The sequence below is a fragment of the Anastrepha obliqua genome, chromosome 5 (genome assembly GCF_027943255.1).
Source record: "Anastrepha obliqua isolate idAnaObli1 chromosome 5, idAnaObli1_1.0, whole genome shotgun sequence".
In the NCBI taxonomy this organism is placed as follows: domain Eukaryota; kingdom Metazoa; phylum Arthropoda; class Insecta; order Diptera; family Tephritidae; genus Anastrepha; species Anastrepha obliqua.
Window position 1 is genome coordinate 89,073,631 of NC_072896.1, and position 21,720 is coordinate 89,095,350.

At 34.1% G+C, this 21,720-nt stretch overlaps 1 protein-coding gene across 1 annotated transcript; it reads left to right on the forward strand.

Annotated features, from left to right (window-relative positions):
- The first annotated feature begins 3,140 nt into the window (after positions 1 to 3,140).
- LOC129249391 (homocysteine S-methyltransferase-like) lies at positions 3,141 to 20,664 on the forward strand. The gene is made up of 5 exons (XM_054889191.1): positions 3,141 to 3,640; positions 18,985 to 19,157; positions 19,442 to 19,621; positions 19,806 to 20,194; positions 20,269 to 20,664. Exons 2-5 carry the CDS (start codon positions 19,001 to 19,003, stop codon positions 20,536 to 20,538), a joined length of 996 nt encoding a protein of 331 aa, XP_054745166.1. The 5' UTR covers positions 3,141 to 3,640; positions 18,985 to 19,000; the 3' UTR covers positions 20,539 to 20,664.
- Positions 20,665 to 21,720: the final 1,056 nt, after the last annotated feature.

Genomic DNA, 21,720 nt, shown 5'->3' on the forward strand with positions numbered 1-21,720 from the left:
TATCACGGGCTTCAATTTCCGGCAGCCGGCATCAAAAAGTTATTTATCAAGGCGCGTTAGCGTTCGCCATTCACTGTTACATTAGCACCAGCCTCGTCTTTGAAGAAATATGGGCCGATAATCCCTCCAGCCCATCCCCAAATTCCTCCACCCGCTCCAAAAGTTTGTTTTCAATGTATGAAATGGCTGTTCTTGAATGGCTTCGGGTTGTTCTTCAGCTCAAATATGACAATTTTGCTTATTGACGTAGCCATCTAGCCAAAAATGGGCCTTATAGCTGAATAAAATTCGGGTCCCAAAATACGGATCTTCGGCGAGTTTTTCAAGAGCCCAACGACTGCAATTTTGACGCTTTGGAAGATCGGCAGGCTTGCTTCAAATCTAGGATTAGCTGCATTTTATACGTTTTCAAACCAAGATCTTGGCGTAAAATCGCCCAAGTAGTGCCATAAGATAGGCCAAATTGTTGAGATCGGCGCCGAATCGATTCTTCCGGGTCTTCGGCGAAACTCTTATTTACAGCCGCAATATTCTCTTCACTTCTGGTTGTACGTGGTCGAGTATCATCCAATAATGTAAAATTATTCTCAATTTTGCTGGGGGTTTGCTGAATAGAACGTTCGATAGGACGGTTATGTACACCATAAGTTGGCCTGAGTGCGCGATGAACGCATTTCACAGAGCGCCGATTTTCGTAATATATACAATTGAACGACTTCGATTATCGCCAGACCAGCTCATTGTGGAAGTTCCTTTTTCGGATAAATAATTTTTTATCTGAAAAGTAAGAGAATGAAATTTCTAAAATAGTTGACGTTTATGAAAACCATAAGACTATATCGTACGCCGACGATTTTTAAAACGAGGACACTGCACAGAATAATTTTGAAATGAAGATTCATTTGATTTTGGAAAGTACGCTTTTCTCAAGCTTTACTGTTCCATCAATTATAGTCAATCGCCCAACATTAGAAAAGGTAAACCACCGCCTTGTCTACGTACAGTACGTCCAAAACACTCGTCCACAAGGCGTTCAACGATTCAAAAATATTATCTTTCTACTAGTTTAAGAAAACCACTTTCTTTCAGTAAATTTAGTCCAACAATTTTTTTAGCAGTCTTCCTACCATTTGAAGCCTTCAACGAACTGTTCACGTGCGAATTTTGATTTCGCTGTCTTTTATGAACTTTCTCGGCAGTTTAGAATGCACTTCGCAAACTCCTGTCCTCCAGACAGAATTATTGTCTCATGCTAGACTTTCTGATATTTCTTAAGGTTGCCTCCTTGCATAAATAGTTTTTCAAGAAAAATACAACAACAGATATGACAAGTACTACTTTTTAACAGTTTTTTTTTGCCGGATCACTAGCAAGTACAGCACTCAAGCAACAATAAGCCCATTGTACTGCACGCATGTTCCCTTTTTAATTTTCTTTAAATCTATCCGACCTCCGAAGAAAATATTTTCATTCTATGAAAAAAAAAAAATAATATTTATACACTTTTTAATTTACTTTTTCATGGATAAATATTATGTTTTTTTCACAGAATGACAATATTCTTAAAGGGCTAGGGGCAGTCAGAGGCCCGAAAAAATGTTGTTTCTCAAAAAAAAATTTTTTTCTAGCCAATTGCTTTATTTTACAAAAATAAAAACATAGCTTAATATATTAAAAAAAAAAAAAAATATAATAATTATAAAAGTTATGGCTGTTTGTGTTGAGGCCGTTTCTCCAGAAGTCCCTTGCGGTGATCATCTCAAGTCCTTGGAGATTCATCAAAAATCAATCGGACGAGAGAAATGAGTTTTATTAATAAATAATCTTGTGCCTCATAGAAGCTTTTTTTTTTGTTTTTCAAAATTAACAATATGGCGGCCTCAGGAAATATTTTTCAGATTTTCAAGAAAAAAAAAACCGACAATTAATTAATAAAAAATTCGAAATTTTTTGAAAAAAATCCTTCGATTAGGCACGAGTTTTTTACATTTTTCAAAAGCAGTATAAATTTTATTGCAATCTACCAAGCGGTTTTTAAGTTACAGTGATCACCAGATCAAAAAACATAGTTTTGAGAAAAACGCATTTAAACTTTTGCTATCGATTTATGTAGAGTTGTAGGAATTATTTAATTACTTACACTGTGTCATCTATTCCTGGGCTATATAATAGTTCTTCAGCCGTCATAGCAGCTTTCAAAATTTCGCCGAGCGCCCTTTGTTAATTGTTGCATAACTCTCAAAGTATTTGTCGGATTCACTTCACATTTTCACACAATATTTTAAAGATAATATAGTTTAAGAAAATACAAAAAGAAAAATTCAATTTTTTCAAAATTCTGACTACCCCTAACCCCTTAAATTTCGTGCTCATATTACATGAATTTATAACCGGTAAATCTTGAATCTGTAATAATAATAATAATTGGCGCTTACACATTTTGTTTGGTGTTACGCCGAGCTCCTCCTCCTATTTGTGGTATGTATCTTAAAGTTTTCCACAAATACACTCCATTTCTTTATGCCTCCTACAGTTTTGTGCCACTTCCAAGCGGCAGACGGTTGTTATGAGAAGTTTTTTCATGGCAGAAATGCCCTCGTAGGTTTGCCACTGCCTACCAAGGGACGAACGCTTTTAGAAAAATCTTATATTTACTAGTCACGGCATCACAATGGGCTATGAGCCTGAGTGTGTCCCACAGGACAACCGCTTCAACCTCACCTAACCTAACCTAGTCACAGTAACCCCTTGAATGCAATCTTACAATCTGTCCAGATTTTTATGTTAGCCACTGTAAATATTAAAAACAAAAGCTCCTTTGTGGACTACTATGCACCTTATCAGTACACTTTGATATGAACAACAATGAAAATAGTGAATTGTTTTTAATTTAAAGGCTGTATATATGTATGTTACCAGATGTGTGCGAAAATGTATGTATGTATGCATTTATGTATTGGTATGTGCTTATGTACATACAGTAGGTAGGACCCCATCTACTGCCAGATGTATCCCATATTCGTCTAGACTCTAGACACTAGACAGATACGACAAGTACATGCGCTGGTGTGCTTGGGGCGATAACAGGCGCTCGGGTTATAAAAACCTTGAGACGCATGCAAATCAAATTAGATGTTCGCGGGACGCACATCTGTTTGGATACACTAGCACTGCTCGAAAACAAAAGCTACAAAGCAAACGGTACAGCCAATACCTCATAAATAAACAGTTTTCTGCGGTAGCAGCAGCGATATTTGCAGTCCGCGTGTTAATTAAAAAAATTAAAAATAAACAAATTTCAATAAATAAATGAACAATTACAAGCTTAACATTTTTTGAGAACAGCAATAATAGAAAATAAAAACAACTATTGTCATTAGACTTAATTGAGCGCTTTGTGATTACACCTTCGATTGATCGAGCACCACACACACACACACACACACACACGCAACTACATGCAAATTAAAGTGCATTTGTGTTTTCATATTTATTAAGTAAAGAAAACAAGTCAGTAAAGTGTTGATAAACAAACGTATATCAAAAAGCCAAATAAACGATACAACAAAAACAAAAATAAAAACAAAAACAAATTTGAAATAATTAATTCTATTACACATATATTTGTGTCCACGACGAGGTAAGTTGCAAATATAAGCACAACAAAAAAAATGACAATACAAAGTGATAGCTCGCACGAGCTTAAATATATAATCAAGGGCGGTGCTAGGGTAAGCATTTGGGGTTATCAAAACACCCTTCCTGCAAAACGGTGCTGATTCAGTTCAGGCAACAGTCACTAAACTCAGTTATTGACTTATTAGTGACTATTTGAATTAAATTCAACTAGTGACTGCTGTCTCCTGGGCAAAGGTATGTTTGCGTGAATATTTTAATTTAAAAATATTTAGGGAAACGATTACTAAATATTTTTAAGTCAAAAAAGGGTATTTCCAAAGTCAACGCCTAGATGTCAATCGTGAATTATTCTTAGCGGGTACCTTTTTTTATAAAATTATTGAAATGAAATGAAAAATACAACGCAGAATTTGTGATTTTCTTCGGTGGAAATAATCATCCGAATGAGTCCACAATTTAAAAACTGGGGAAAAAATCTCAAGGAACTGGTTCTCTCGAGGATAGAAAAAGGAGTGGCAGACCAAAAACTGGACGTTCTGTGAAACTTATTATGAAATGGATTTTTTCGGGAAACGATTACTAAATATTTTTAAGTCAAAAAACTTATAAAATAAAGGGTATTTCCAAAGTCAACGCCTAGATGTCAATAGTGAATTATTCTTAGAGGGTAGCTTTTTTTTATAAAATTTTTTTAAACCTGTTATGAAATGGAAATTTGCAACACAACGCAGAATTCGTGATTTTTTCATGGAAATAATCGTCCGAATGAGTCCACAATTCAAAAGCTGGTGAACAAATTTCAAGAAACTGGTTCTTTCGAGGATAGAAAAAGTAGTGGCAGACCAAAAACTGGGCTTTCTGTGAAGAATATTACTGCTGTAGGGCAAAGTGTTGCTGAACAACCATTAACATCGATATCCGATATCTCGACGTTCACAACAATTAGGTATTCATGAATCGGAATTTAAATAAAAATAGTGGAACCTGAAGAATCTAAATTTTTACACGTGTTATTGTAAAACAACATCTAGGCGCGTCTTGTTTTTGAATAACTTTTTTACAAAATAAAAAAATAAAAAATCTTATAGAGCCTAAAGAATTTTACTGTGATCAAATATTATATGAACGTTGGCCAGCTGATTTTAGTTTATCTGTGTACGCAAATTTGTCAAAGTAGTAGTGCAAAATCTGTAATTGTTACGAAAAATGGATGTGAACTGTTCTATTTTATTGTATTCAGCATATGAACATAGAAACCAGCATTAACACCGATAACAATGTCAGCCTTGAAATCAAACGGAGAATCTCCTTTGCCAACAGGTGCTACTTTGGACTAAGTAGGCAACTGAGTAGTAAAGTCCTCTCTCGACGAACAAAACTAACTTACAAAATTCGCATGGCGCAGAAGCTTTTACGATGACAACATCCGATGAGGCGTCCCCTGAAGTATTTGAGAGAAAGATTCTCCGGAAGATTTTTGGACCTTTGCACGTTAGCAACGGCGAGTATCGCAGGCGATGAAACAATGAGCTGTAAGAGCTTTACGGTGACATAGACTCTGTTCAGTGAATAAAGATCCAGCGGATTCGTTGGCTGGGTCATGTCATCCTAATAGGTACAAACACTCCGGCGGTGAAAGTATTCGATGCGGTATTTCTCTGCATTGGAAAGTTCAAGTGGAGAAGGACTAGGCTTCACTTGGTGTATTCAACTGGAGCCGATTAGCACAAGAAAGAAATGACTCGCAAAATCGCGTAAGCGGTTATCACGTCAATCAAGAAGATGACTATTTTTTAGCAAAGCAATTGTATTAAATTTTGTCTACAAAATGAAATAAAGAAGGTCTGAGGTGACCAGCACCGTCGTTCAACAAACACCGCATTCGGTTGCCTTAGCACCCTGTGATTATTGGTTTTTCATTAAGCTCAAGAGATCCAGTCTCACCACATGGCATCACAAAATGAGAAATAACTTAAATCTCTTATCAGGCATGGTTCGACAGCAGTTGTTAACCCGGTTGAGCCTTGATAGTTTCCGACCACACTCGCTAATAATCCTCAAATAATGTGGTGCGCCTCCTGGTATTTTGATATAAATAGTGGGGCCTACAGTTGCCGCATGGAAGGTGATTTTTGTGAAGTGAATGAATTTGGGGGTTGACCGTTGTTAGACCCGTTTAATGTTTTATATTTACAGTCGGTCTAGAACGAGAGCCTGCATATAATATTATATAATAAAGGGCGATCAATTTAGAGGTATCGGATTTTAAATTGAAATAAAATAAACAAAAATTCAAATTGATGGGGGAAATCTTTATTATTTTTGTATAGAGCCATTCATGACATTCATTCATTTTTTAAAGATAATCCATTTCAAATGTTGGCCGCAACTATACCGTAATTCGGCCAACCGTAAACACCAATTTTGAATGACTCGCTGGACTACTTCGGTCGGTATCTCGTGAATAACTTTAGTGATGTTGGCTTCCAATGCCTCAATCGAAGCTGTTTTATCGACGAAACATTTAAGCCTTACATAAAAAAAAAAAATAAGTAATTGGCGCGTACACTTCTGTTAGGTGTTTGGCCGAGCTCCTCCTCCTATTTCCATAAATGGAGGGACCTACAGTTTCAAGCCGACTCCGAACGGCAGATATTTTTATGAGGAGCTTTTTCATGGCAGAAATACGCTCGGAGGTTTGCCATTGCCTGCCAAGGGGCGACCGCTATTGGAAAAATGTTTTTATTAATTTTGCTTTCACCGAGATTCGAACCAACGACCTCTCTGTGAATTCCGAATGGTAATCACGCACCAACCCATTCGGCTACGGCGGCCATACATACCCCTACAAATAAAAGTCCTAAAGTGTGATATCAATGATCTTGATGGCCAATCCACTAGCCCGGATCGAAAGATTAATTCAAGTATGTTTAACCCATAGTTGCTCAATGCCTCTGACAAGCCCTAGTGAAATTTTCTAAGGAATCTTTTTGTAGAACATATTACCCCTTTAATACCCAGTTTAAGAGGGTTTTTGAACAATTTTTGAAAAAATGGATTAAATAGTCACATAACGATAGGATTCAAAGGGTTAGAATGTTCTGCAAAAAATTTATCATTGAATTTTACTAAAAGTCTAAGACGAAATTATAAATAAATCAATATTTGTACTGGATTTACCATATTATTTAAGATGGCGTTTGATCAATATTGCGAAACTTTAATACACTATAAAAAAATTGTGACCCGGTGGACCAAGACCCAGTTGGGGGTTTACGATTCTACATAAGTACTTTCATTTGCAATTGGTTAGGTTTGGGCCCGAGCCGATGAACTGAAAATTGTCGCACTGTGTAATTCCTCCAGCTCATAGGCAGCGCCAAACGGTTGTTTCGAATGGATGAAATGGCTATTCTTGATTGGCTTCGGGTTGTTCTTCAGCCCAAATATGGCAATTTTGCTTATTTACGTAGCCGTCAAGCCAAAACTGGGCCTAATCGCTGAATTCCGTTCGATTTCTGAGCGCGCGATGAACATTTTGCACAGAGCGTCGATTTTCGTATAACAAAATTGTACGTTTTGTAAACGTTATTGGGGCGGAAGTTTTCCCATGATGAAATGTCAATGACTACTGGAAAAAATATGTATTTTGTTTGACAGCAGTCTTGTGTGATCTGTCAAAAACACCATATCCCATCTGATCACCCTTTATATAATGTAATATAATATAAAATAGGCTGTATGAATATTCTCAAACTGTTGGCTCAATAGCTAGTACGGTGCTAACAAAATATAACTTGAACTCAACTCCATATGGTAATCTATTAGTGAATAATAAAAAACACGTACACGTATGTATGTATGCAAGTATATCTATTGTACATTTAATTGTTAAAAACAAACCAGCACCGTTTTTATGTAGGTCATATTTTGCTCATCATAAATTTGAAAATTGGTTACCAACCACTACTGCATACGTCATTCATTTGGGAGATTAAGGCGCCACATTAACAGATGTCACAACAACAATGTGTGTAATAACTCTGCTAATCTGTTGCGAAGGGTCAAAGAATAATTTATTTTTGCGACCACATAGATGTCCAAGTATATACATATTTACATATTTCAGTTGTTTATTAATAAAAACAATATATTGTATAAAATATAAATTGATATTCAAATACACGCAAACGAAATTATAAAAGTATGTGGGAGCGCACCAGGTGTATGACTATGAAACTAGAAATCGATCACAGACGGCGTTGGCTACAAAGGTATAGATTTTGCAGCTGTAGTAGCTGCAGGTTTTTTTATAATTTTCACCTCTACTGACAACGTCCACTTGACAACATCACAAGGGGTGTGATAGATGAGGGCGTTCATGTTATAATACATCGCGTGATTGAACTAAAAATATAGTATACTAGCAAACCCGGCCCCCTTCGCTGGGCACACTAAAATAGAATAGATATGGTTTAGAACAGAAAATATATGGTTTTCATATTATTTATTTCTTTATTCTTTATTCAAGCGCTTTGGCATAAACAATATTTTTTGTTTTTCTATTTGTTTTTGAGTAAATATAAAATATAAATTGAAAATCAGGAAAAAAGAAGATTGTTTTTAAATTTCAAATCAACGCATATGAATAAACAATCGTCTTTTTTCCTCATCATCCATGAATTTTTCGTTTCAATTTATATGTTTTATTAAGCATTGGAGCTTTTTAACCATTATCCATTTATATTTTTCAAAAAAAAAAAAACGAAAAAAATTGTTTTTTCCACGAACACATAATAATTTCATTCGGATTTCACATTAAATTCTCAAATTTCGTAAGAAATTATTCACTGTTCCAAAATCCACTCCAAAAAAATTCACAAACAATTTTTACATGTTGCACTTACGTTTTTTCCTTATGACATCCAAATCAGAAAGAAATATTGACACATTGTAACTCACACTGTCAATTTGACAATTCAGTTCCGCCCCAAGCGTTAAAAAAGTAAGCGACATTATGGCTGGTTTAAAAGAACGCTGTAGCCGTTGCCAGTGCTCCGAATTACAACCAAACTTTACGAAACCCATTTTCAATACTTACTTAACAATGTGCGTAAGTTTGGTTTAATTCGGTGCAAAGACACGGCGGGTCCACATTTTGGCATATATTTCGAGACCCTAGTCATCAATAGGTATGAAAATTACCCCGTATTAAAGCACTTATCAACAGCTTTCATTTGATACCCATATTGTACATACACAACCAAAGGTTACCCGGGTCCACGTTTTGACCTATATCTCGAGACCCCAGTCACAGAGCGGCATGAAAAGTACTCTGTACTAAAGCATTCACCAACAGCTTCAATTTGATACCCATATTGTACATACACATCCGAAGGTTACCCGGGTCCACGTTTTGACCTATATCTCGAGCCCTATCCACCAATAGGTATCCAAACTATACGGAAGCCATCTTCAATACCTTCTTAACAATGTGTGTAAGTTTGGTTTAATTCGGTGCCGACACGGCCGGTTAGCGAACACACACAAAAAGTTGACTTTATTTATATATATAAGATTTTTTTCAGTTTGTGTCCGAAAAATCCAAATATCTTACGGAACCCTATTTTTTTCCAAAATAAAATGTAATCCATGTTACTCTTGGATAATGTAGTTTTCGAATGGTGAAAGAATTTTTAAAATCGCTCCAGTAGTTTTTGAGCCTATTCGTTACAAACAAACAAACAAACAAACAAACAAACAAAGTTTTCCTCTTTATAATATTAGTATAGATAGATATTTAGTACATCATTTACCATGCAAATCTCCGCATCTCTCGAAGAGCCTATGAAATGCTGAATTTAAAACATGCCCTTTGTGCATACTCCAGGCATGCCGCGTGCAGACTCATCACATGAGTGTTTAGAGGCCCTGCATACGAGCTGCCAACTTGTAAATGAGCTCACCAAGTAGCTCAGGTAGCACTTCCCGAATCCTCGGTTCCCTCAACATCCCTAAGCTAAACACTCACAGTGAACAACGCCTCTCCCAGTTCATTGTATGTTTACAGGGCTAGCGGGAAAGTCTTCCTAGATACTTAAGGGCATTATTATTTGGGTAATTTATGATTAATATTGAATATGATGTCCAAACCTTAGCCGTTTTCAAGATATTCGATTTTAAATTTTTTTTTTTTTTTGGAAAATATATTACTTTTTTTTAAATTTACATATTATTAATTTTTTATTAATTTTTTAATATTTTTTAAAAATACCTTTGTTGATTTTTTTCGTTTGCTTTAAAAATATTAAATATAAAAGTATTATAAAACATTTTTTTTCATAGTTTGTTTTTAAAGATGTCCAAAATTTAACTGTTTTCAAGATATTCGATTTACCATTTTTTTTTGGTAAATATGTTTTTAAAATTTTTTAAAAATACCTCTTTTAATTTTTTTTGTTTGCTTTAAAAAATATTAAGTATCAAAATACTATAAAAATATTTTGTTTTAAGTATTTTTGTTTGCTTCAAAAAATATTATTTATAAAAATATTATAAAACAATTTTTTTTTATAAATAATCACATAACGGTAGGATTCAAAGAGTTAAAATGTTCTACAAAAAATGTATCATTGAATTTTACTAAAAGTATTTTTTTTATATTTTTTTTTTTTATAATTTTTTTAAAATGACCAAAACTTAACCGTTTTCAAGATATTCGATTTTAACAATTTTTTTTTTTGAAAAATATTTTTTTTTTGAAATTTTTTTTTAATATTATTAAAACTACCGTTTTTTAATAATTTTTGTTTGCTTTAAAAATATTAAATATAAAAATATTATAAAGCATTTTTTTGTTTGCTTTAAAAAATATTAAGGATCAAAATACTATAAAAATATTTTGTTTTAAGTATTTTTGTTTGCTTCAAAAAATATTAATTATAAAAATATTATAAAACATTTTTTTTTTATAAATAATCACATAACGGTAGGATTCAAAGAGTTAAAATGTTCTACAAAAAATGTTTCATTGAATTTTACTAAAAGTATTTTTTTTATATTTTTATTTTTTTACATATTATATTTTTTAAAATGACGAAAATTTAACTGTTTTCAAGATATTCGACTTTAACAATTTTTTTTTTTTAATATTTTTTTTTTTAATTTTTTTTTTAATATTTTTAAAACTACTGTTTTTTAATAATTTTTGTTTGCTTTAAAAATATTAAATATAAAAATATTATAAAGCATTACTTTAAAAATTTTTTTTCATGATTACCAAAACTTAACCGTTTTAAAGTTATTCCATTTTCACAACTTTTTTTTTGGAAAATATCTTTTTTGAAAAAAACTGTTTTTTAATATTTTTTACAAATACTTTTTTTTCTCTTCTTTGCTTTCAAAAATATTAAAGATAAGAATATTATAAAGCATATTTTTTTTTAATATTCTTTTGTAATGAAGTACAAAACTTAACCGTTTTGAAGATATTGGATTTTCACCAGTTTTTCTTTTTTGGAAAATGTGCTTTTTGAAAAAATTTGTTTTTTAATAGTTTTTATAAATATTTTTATTTAATTATTTTTGTTTGCTTTAAAAAATATTAAAAAACTTTACTTTTAAATATTTTTTTTTATGATTACTAAAACTTAACCGTTTTGAAGATATTCGAGTTTCACAACTTTTTTTTTTTGGTAAATATGTTTTTTGAAAAAAATGTGTTTTGTAATATTTTTTAAAAATACTTTTTTTAATTTTTTTTTTTAATTTTTTGACTTAAAAAAACAAATATTTTTTTTAATTTATTTTTTTAACTTTTTTTTAATAATTTTTTGTGTGTGTGTCCACTTGTTTTTAAATGCTAGTTCAAGGGTCAGATTGTTTTCTGGTTTTAGTTAAAAGGTGTGTCAATTAATAAAAAATTATTAAAATAAATAAATAAAAAATAATAAAATTTTAACCAAGCCCTGACAGTTAAATATGGTTGCTTGAAAAAGCTTTGAATTTACGTTTCTCGCCAAGCATTTCCAGCTTCACATCATTAAAACCAAAACTTTGTTAGAAAACTGTTCTGCAACTTATTTCAAAAACTAGTATGTCTTTTTAGCTATACAAAAAGGTATAAAATTTTAAGAACAATGTAATTGAATAGAACCAGCAGGTAGTCCAATATAACGAATTATCGATTCCCAATAGTACCTTTTTAGTACCTGGCATAAAAATAAAAATAATAATAATAAAATACTAATAAAAATAAAAATAATAATAATAAAAATAAAAACAGTAATAATAAAAAATAGTAATAGTTTGGCTTGCAGCAAAGCTGCCGCCAAGTTGTGTAAGTGCCTCCCAAAGAATAGGATGTTTGAACAAAAAAATTGTAATAATAATAAAATAATAATAATAGAAAAATATAAAAAAATGCAAAATTTATTTACTTATATATTTACATACATATGCCTACATACTATATGTACACATGCATATGATAAATATTTTTATGTATGCCCCCGTACCCGAATGGGTAGGTGCATATTCGGTAACTCGAAACTCCAAATAATAGAAAAAGTTTCTTCTAATAGCTGTCGCTCCTCGGCAGACAGTGGCAAGCGTCCGAGTGTATTTCTGCCACGAAAAAGTTCCTCAAAGAAAACCGTCTGCCATTCGTAGGCTGCGAAAAACTGTACGTCCCTCCATTTGTGGAAAAACATCAAGACGCACAACCCCTAAAAAGGATGTTTGAATTTATCATGCGAATATAGTACGATACTGTAGCGCTTCACCAAGCAAAATCCTTGCTGGAAGGGTACAATCAGAAAAAAATATTCCAACTACCTCATAAACTTCCATATGGATTAACTTAAAATGCTCACAGGCATTTTTACCGGCTATTGCAGATTGCGAAGTCAGCTGCTCAGGCTCAATATATGTATAGGCCAATAACTTCTGCCGATTTTGCGACCTGTCCCCAGAGACATTATTACACTTGCTTCGCGATTGTGATGCCATATCGAAAAGATCATCTCGGTTTGGTACGGCCGGAAGAGGTGCACATACGAGGTGCAGCCCAGTACAGTACCATCTTAGATTCACTGAAAAAACTGGTTCTGGCTAAAGTATTGTAAAGAGCAAAGGCCACTATATATCTTAAGAACGGAGTGGTTAGCTCTATTTCCATTCATTAATTTCATTCATCTGGTAAAACAAAAAAAATTGTATGTCAAGTGATGAAAAACTCATATCAAAAATAGCGAGTTTCTTGTTCTATCAGTGAGCGCATAAATTCAATTTAGTTACACCGCTTCCCGCTAAAAATTCTAAAAATTCTAATATGCAAAAAATAATTCACCTACTTATCGTTAAGGCGATACATTGTTGAATGCAACTTTTGTAAACAAAATATACGAGGCTTCACATTTATACCTTGGCAATTGTTGCTATAAATGTGTTTTACTTGGCGATGCTATAAATGTGTGCACGTGTATATATGCTGTATACAACAATGATGTCTAACGGCATTTATGAATGCTGCATGCTAATATACACATGCACATATACATAAGTAAATATGTCATCCCATCCATAAGTATGTGTGTGTGTGAACACTCTTAATAATAATCAAGAGCACTTCATTAGTTCATTGCACCTGACGTCTTGATTGCCACTAAGCAAAACAAGAGCAGAAAGAGAATGCAAAAAAATTAAAAATAGATTCAATTTTACACACATATTATAGTACATATATATGTAGTTGCATTTAGGTATGTGTATATAATTATAGGAACCAATATAATCGTTGGAATGTGTGCATGTATGCATCTTTGTATGTACCCTGCAGGGAAAAATACTAGTTGCGAATTCGAATACCACCAGTTCCCTTTTTAGTTTAACCAATTCGTGTTCTATCTTGTTTCCATGACAGTTTTTAATGGAAAATTTCGATTGTTCAGCCATAAGAAAATAAATAAATAATTGGCGCGTACACTTCTGTTAGGTGTTTGGCCGAGGTACTCCCCCTATTTGATGTTGTTTCACAAATGGAGGGACCTACAGCAAATCATTTTTCATGAGGATCTTTTTCATGGCAGAAATAAACTCAGAGGTTTGCCATTGCCTGCCAAGGGGCGACAGCTATTAGAAACACACTTTTTCTATCATTTTGCTGCTTCATGCACGGAGACTCGAATTGTTCAGCCATGCATCAGCAAAATAACAGTTAAATACCAACTCATACTAACCAAAAAAAAAAAAAAATCTAGTGGAATATGTTTCGAAAATATCCGGTTTTAGACCACTTAAAATACAAAACAAAACATCCATTCCATTCCAACGTTTTAAGATATTCTAACTCACGTTAAAAGTGTACAAAAAATTGTTCTTAAAATTAAATGAACCTTCTTTCAGTTTTAAGTTGGTTAAACATTAAAAAATTGGTTCAAATTAACATTACAAGGTGGCGCAAAATTAATCACCCTATCGAAAAATAAAATTTTTACAAATGGCGTCGTAGGCCAATCATATTTGACACTTATTGCTCAAAAACAAATAATGATTAATTTTGCGTCACCTTCTGTAACTTAAGTAAAGTTGGACTTGTTGACTTGCAGTCATACCTAGACCGATTCGCTCCATAGCTTCTGGAAGCTTATACAATTTCCTTAGGTCTAACTCTGGACAGTATATTCCAGCGCCTACTCACTAGTCATTTTAGAACCATCCGCATAAAATGTATAAAGCGTATTGTATTGCAATAATTTATTAAGAACATAAATGAAATTAATTCCAGTTAAATTTCGGATTCTATGTTTCCGGTTGCTGCGAGTATTTTTCTGCGATTATTATTTTTGTTTTTCTTTGTCGGGGCAACTAGCAAGTACAGCACTCAAACACAATTAAGTCCATTGTACTGCACTCGGATTCCCTTTTAATTTTCTTTAAATCTACCTCCGAAGAAATCTGAGTAGATCTTGTGCTGCCAAGGAGCCGAGGTGGTCGCTTCTTAACACATCAGTGCCGAAGACCTCAAGCCTGATTCGAGCGAAGCCTGGGCAGACGCACAGAAAGTGGTCCGCCGTCTCATCCTCCTCTCCACATGCTGGGCAGAGTGCACTGTCTGAGATGCTCACATTTTCCATGTGTTTTGCCCATAGAAATTGGCCCGTCATCAATTTCATTTCAATTTCAAATTTCAACCCGTTTGCAGCCGTGGCTTTGATGGCTGCAGAAGGGAGTGGCAGAACGGGCTCCGGACCAAAATAGTTGACCTCAGAGCCCAGTCTGGCTAAAGAGTCAGTGATCTCGTTTCCCGCGAAACCCACGTATCCCGGGACCCATGTGAGCATCAAGCTATTTTTTCTACCGACATAGTTAAGCCTGGATTTACAGGACTCGACTACCCTTGAAGTGGTTGGGGGGCTGTCTAAGGCCATGAGCGCAGACTGTCGCTGCCTCTTCATCTGTTTTCCACAACAAAATTCATCACTTCTTGAACAGCATACACCTCCGCTTGAAATCCCGCTGGACTCCACGTAGACCCCCACGTAGACACTGTATAAAAGTGATAAGTAGATAATAAAATTGCTTCGAGTCTTTGCAAAAAAATGTTAGCTATGGTAAACATAGTGAATATTACATTGTTATGTAAGTGTATGGAAACAATTCACACGTAAATGGTGCAAAACAGTTATTTCCTTTGATATTTTGGAGTTTAAATTTTGATAGTGTAACAAAAAAAAAAAGAGGTTGTCTGTAAAGTCGGTTTACTGACGATAGTTTAACGTGACAACGTCATAAGAAAATATTAATGGAATGGTTGCAATTTTTAAAACAAAATTTTAATTTGATTTGTTTGATAGATATTTTGTATGGATATAGAGGAGGAGGTAAATGGAATTGCAATGGAATAGGTCAAGTTACATTTACACAAACGTGAAAAATGACGAAACATTTATCAAATTCATGAAAGATATCTTCAATTTCGATTGTGCATCAGACGTTAATAAGTCAACAACACTAAGAGGCACCATCATCGATTTGCCTTCTTCAAGACACTTTACACTCGAAACACCCCCTTTCATTTCCTACTTTTTCTATCATCGTCCTATTCTCAACAGAGAAATGGTTCATTACCATGCACACAGGAAGAAGGCATATGCAAATACAAATATCTGAATTTATAAACATATGCGCATATACATACATATACATACACATATATGCTCACTCAAGTAGGACAGAGGTAGATGTCGAACGTTGCCGAACGCGGGGACCGATTGTGCTCTTTGTCGTTCGTTCCGCGCTCTCGCTTGCAGTTCAAGCACATTAGCTTACATTTGCTTGCGTACGGAATAGATTCGTATATTTGATATGTCCATATGATTTGTATGCATCTTTACATATAGATTTATTCTTTTTGAAAATTGCGCGAAATTGTATATGTATATGCATGTTTATATACATATATTAGTATACAACATATCTTATAAGGTATGTGGTAAATATTACCATACATTTTTTCCTTCATACATATATAATAAAAAAATTAATAATAATAACATTAAGACAACAGGTATTATTAACAAACTTGGTTTTATTTTAAATTCTTCAAGTAAATCAAATTAAAATAATAATCAATAAGAAGGCATATGCAAATACAAATACGTGAATTTATATATGTACATATGCGCATATACATACATATATACGCTCACTTAAGTAGGAGAGAGCAAGATGTCGAACGTTGCCGTTCGTTTGCTTTGTTTGCTTTGTCGTTCGCTCCGCGCTTTCGCTTGCAGTTCATTCAAGGTAACGGCAATGAGCAAGGTAACGACAAATGAGCAAGGTAACGACAAATAAGCAAAGTAACACTAATGAGCAAGGTAACGACACATTTTTTCGTGCGTGCAGCCGGCTAAATCGAATTATAAGACGTTATCACGTCAAAAAAATACGTTCCTCTAATTTTACCGACCTTTGGTGCGCGGCTACTTATAAAGTGAATAAATTGCATGGAAATATTAATTACTCGCGCCTTTATTTGATAGACTGGGAAATAGTGATTTTCAAGTAAATGTATTCATCAGTATCTACTTTTGCATAACCCTCTAATCATTGCAAACAAGCTGATCATTTTACTACTGCTACTATTCTAGTCAATGACGAACTAGTACGATTTCTTCTACTAAATACCAGTATCCGAGCTGGGATATTTCTATACTAGTTTGGCTTTTCCCTGCAGGGTATGTGCTGCATGATAATGACGTGTACGTACAAACTGATAGTAGTTGAAAACATTAAAAAACAATATTGTTTAGTGATTTAGCTATACAACTAATTCCAAAAATTAAAAAAAAATATATTTTATTTTAAAAGCACGAGCTACTGAGAGCACTTACCTTATCAAAAACAGGGTGAGCCATGTAAGAAATACTAATGTTAATGTAGTCGCTGCTGATCAATTTACGGTAGCAGAACTTGAACAATTTGAATTTTTTATGAATGCCCCTTAAATGATCGAACTTTCAAGTTCATCGCAATCTTGTTTTGGAAATACCCAATTGGCCGGAATGACGATGAATTGAGGCAAATGGATCACTTGCACTACTCTGATGCACAGCTTCCACGTTGCTTACTGTATGAATATTTCGTTATGATCTATAAGTAAAAACACTCTCAGCTAATTATCAAAAAGTGCCCACAGCTGAGATTACCTGATGCCAAAGTGCTCTTTTATGTGAAATGGTTGCATAAAAAATGATTAAATTTCATATAAAATAGTATCAAAAAGTCTAAAAAATCACGTAAAAATTCAGATATTTCTTAATACAAATCATTATTATAGCTAAGGAATGTATTAAAACATCCGATAAAACGACGCTTGGAGTGTTTGAGAGAAAAATTCTGCGGAAGATTTTTGGACCTTTGCTCGTTGGTAACGGCGAATATCGCAGGCGATATTTTGCATTTTGCAGGAGTTTAGTTCAGGGTTTTAGTTTGTATACATGTAAATACTTATGTATATAATTTAATAAAGGGTGGTTAAATTTAAAAGGCCGATGTTGAATGTGAACCACACCTAAACGTCAAGTTTGTTCTGCATTTCGTTTGACATTTTTCAATTTCAGACTAACTCAATTTGAACCATGGAAAGATACATAATCGAGAAACACGATAAAGTTATTCGGGCGTATTATGAAAACGCGCGTTCAAATCAAAATGCATTTCGCGCACTTCGTGATTTTTTCGATGAGACACATTTTCACCTCAGTGGATTCTTCAATAAGCAGAATTGCCGCATTTGGGCGAATGATAATCCAAGAGTGATTGCCGAAAAACCAATGCACCCGCAAAGAGTGACTTTTTGGTGCGGTTTATGGGCCGGCGATATCATTGGGCCGTATTTTTTCCAAAATGAGGCCGGTCAGGCAGTTACTGTGAATAGTGTTCGCTATCGTGAGATGATAACGAACTTTTTATGGCCCGAATTGGAAGATATGGATGTGGACGATATGTGGTTTCAACAGGATGGTGCCACTTGTCACACAGCTAACGAAACAATGGCTCTTTTGCGCGAAAAATTTGATGGCCGAATAATTTCACGTCGCGGCGATGTCAATCGGCCGCCAAGATCATGTGATTTGACACCGTTGAACTTCTTTCTTTGGGGTTATTTGAAAGAAAATGAGTACGTCGATAAGCCAGCAACAATTCAAGAGCTAAGGGATGAGATGATTCGGCACATTAACGGCATAGAACCTCAATTATGCCTCAACGTCATCGAAAATTTGGACCATCGGATGGTGGTGTGCCGCCAAGGCCATGGCGGCCATTTGGCCGATATTTTGTTTCATACGTAATTTATTATTATCATAATAAAGAGAAATGACAATAATTTTCTAAAAAAAATTGTATTTTATTCAAAATCAACACCGGCCCTTAAAAATTAACCACCCTTTATAAGAAATGATTTTTAAATGCGAGAGCTCTATTACATCTTTTTTGATTTTTGTTTTCAAGTTAATGCTTCAATTTCGAAAAACTGGAAGCGCACTTAGAATCCAACAATATGTCACGCAAATGTACTCTTTGACTATGCCGGCTGCCCACTTTTACCCCATTTTAAATTTTATATGCGTGTATTAATATTTATAGATGTATAAGTACAAATTTAGGTGAATTTTCAAATTAAAGAGCCGAGAGTATTATTTACTCATATTAGCTATTGATTAGTACCGTTATCAATAGGGTAGCGTTTCTGCTGAGTACTTATCTAAATTTTTTTGTAATTTTGTTTCCAATTCTGTACTTATTATTATCGGCACTCGCCTATATTTATATTTTTCACAGTTCCTTTTTTCCTAACATGGGTCCAACACGTATTCTGACCAAAGATGGTGGCTTCGGCACACAAATGACAGTGCACGTTGGCAACGCAGTCGATGGTGATCCACTATGGAGTGCCAGATTCAATGCCACAAATCCAGCTGCTGTTATCAACACACATTTGGACTTTTTGCAAAGTAAGTTAAACTGATTAAAAACAAGCGCTATGTTTATTACCCATTAATTTCAATACACTGCATATGTATGTATGTACTTATATAAATATTGGGGTTTGATACTATTAATAGAGTAAGCTCATAAATTCAAATTTGACTTGAATAAGCAAACATACAGTTCGCGGTTATTTTCCGCTAGAAATATTCCAGCTGATTAATTTGTATTACTTTGAAATATAATATATGTGCATACATAAACATGTGTGCGAACGGTACATAACACTTATATGCGTATATTTTTGTAGATGGTGCTGATATCATTCTAACAAATACTTATCAGGCCAGCGTTGAGGGCTACGTCGAATATATGGACTTGGATGTGGAGCAGAGCATAGAGTTGATTAAGAAAACTGTGCGTTTGGCGCATATTGCTAAAGATAAATACTTGGCGGAATGCTGTGAAGCGAAATTGCACGTTCCTGATGGTAAATAAATACTATTTTAAATACTAATAATTAAATAATTCGCATTATTTCACACGCCCAATTCGAAATTGTGATTGAAACAAAACTGAATATGAATTGAATTGGAAACGGATAGCCAGCGAACTGGAAGCGGAAACATAAAATTTCTTTATAGTAATCACCCTGTACTCATTTCTTTTCTCAGGTTTCCCTATGATTCTTGCCTCAATTGGTCCATTTGGAGCACATTTGCATGACGGTTCCGAATACACTGGCGAATATATTGATCATGTACCAATCAAAGAGATTACCGACTGGCATCGTGTACGTATTGATGCATGCCTAGCGGCCGGCGTTGATGCATTGGCCATCGAAACTATACCATGCCAAGCTGAAGCTGAAGCGTTGGTTGAAATGTTGTGTGACGATTATCCAGATGTGAAATTTTGGGTTGCGTATCAGTGCAAGGATGAGTGCACTCTGGCGCATGGTGAGAGTTTCGTGGAGGCAGCACGCTCGTTGTGGGAATTACTGAAAGAACGAAACGCACAGGGCAGATGTTTGGCCATAGGTGTCAATTGCGTGCATCCAAAGGTATGATTCTCAATTAACTGTTTTGTATGTTATATAGAAAATGTTTAATATGTATTACTTTATTTAACTTTCAGTTCGTAACGCCACTGTTCAAAAGCTTAAATGGCAATACACCGGACGCTGAAAAGATTCCACTAGTTGTGTATCCCAACAGCGGTGAGGTCTATGATGTGGCGAAAGGCTGGATGGGTCGTGAACATTGTGTGCCATTGGCGAGTTACGTGCCCGAATGGTCGAAATTGGGCGCAACAATTATCGGCGGCTGCTGTCGCACGTATGCGCGCGATATTCGTCTAATTTCGGAAAATATCATAGCACAAAATCAATTGAAACGAATAATTTAGAGCATCCACAAGAACTGTGATCTCAGAATACTGAATAGTGTTAGGTTAAATACGTAGACAATTGACAATGACACACGGATTTTATACTTAATGAAAATAAAAGAACAAGTCAATTTTTTATTTAAATGTTGTATATAAATAAATATGGTGGAATTGTGTGTAAGTAAAAAAATTTATGTTTGTAAGCAATAATTAAATAATGCATAGTAAACTAGCCCATATAAGTACATAATTAAAAGTTGTTTTGGACCCTTCGCTTCCAGTTTGAGGCGTGGACTTCATTGATGTTAAGCCACAAAGAGAACAGCAGACGGTTTTTGAGAGAATATTAGTATATTATCGACAATAATAATGATAGAAATTAGAAGATTTTATAATAATAATATTATTTAGTTAAAAATATTATTATAACAAAATATTTCTAATAAAATTCATTAAAATATTAATATTATTAAATTGAATTGAATAATATATAAATTAAATACTTTTTTTTCTTAATTATATTATTAAAAAAATATTTAATGAAAAACTAAATAATAACTATAATATTTGAATCTGAGTAGTATTTGTATTCTTTAAGACGGATTCCTATTTCTCCCATTTTTGTTTTTAAATATCGGTTTTGTCGTGTATAGTCGTCAATGGAATTTTTCATTTGCCAAAAGCTTTATATATTTAAAGTAGATTCCAGCTGAAATATTTTACACGAGTCGGGCATTTCCCTATCGTCACTAAAAAATAATTCAGATCTTCAAGGCAAAGTAATATAAAAACTAGAGCTCCCGATTTTGTTGGCACATTTTCGAATAGCCAGGGCGTATGAGCAATGCTCCCACGACAGTCGGTTCTACGTAACCGGAACGACCCGGATTTATATCCAGCCAAGGACTGCCACTTCAGCAGCATTCTCAGTATATGTGTGGGGATTGTTTATTATGGTGCTACAACAACAACAACAGCAATGCTCCCCGCACATTTCTTGAATGCTCATTAGACCCTTGCGCTACGTACAATAAATAAAAATCATAATAAGAAAATCTTAAAATGCATGCAGCGTTAAAATCTATTTTTCAGATACTCGGCTACCTTTAACGATCACAGCAAAAAAGTGTTTGTACAAGGTGTTGCAAAAGTATTTAAAGGAATTAGTGAACTGACATGCAATTAAGTATGCACACAAGT

What these genes read in the sequence shown, in the direction of transcription:
- LOC129249391 (XM_054889191.1), top strand. Translation starts at nt 19,001, where the DNA reads ATGGGTCCAACACGTATTCTGACCAAAGATGGTGGCTTCGGCACACAA. An exon ending in ACATTTGGACTTTTTGCAAA is followed by an intron (nt 19,158 to 19,441) that starts GTAAGTTAAACT and finishes ATATTTTTGTAG; the next exon opens with ATGGTGCTGATATCATTCTA. An exon ending in GAAATTGCACGTTCCTGATG is followed by an intron (nt 19,622 to 19,805) that starts GTAAATAAATAC and finishes TTCTTTTCTCAG; the next exon opens with GTTTCCCTATGATTCTTGCC.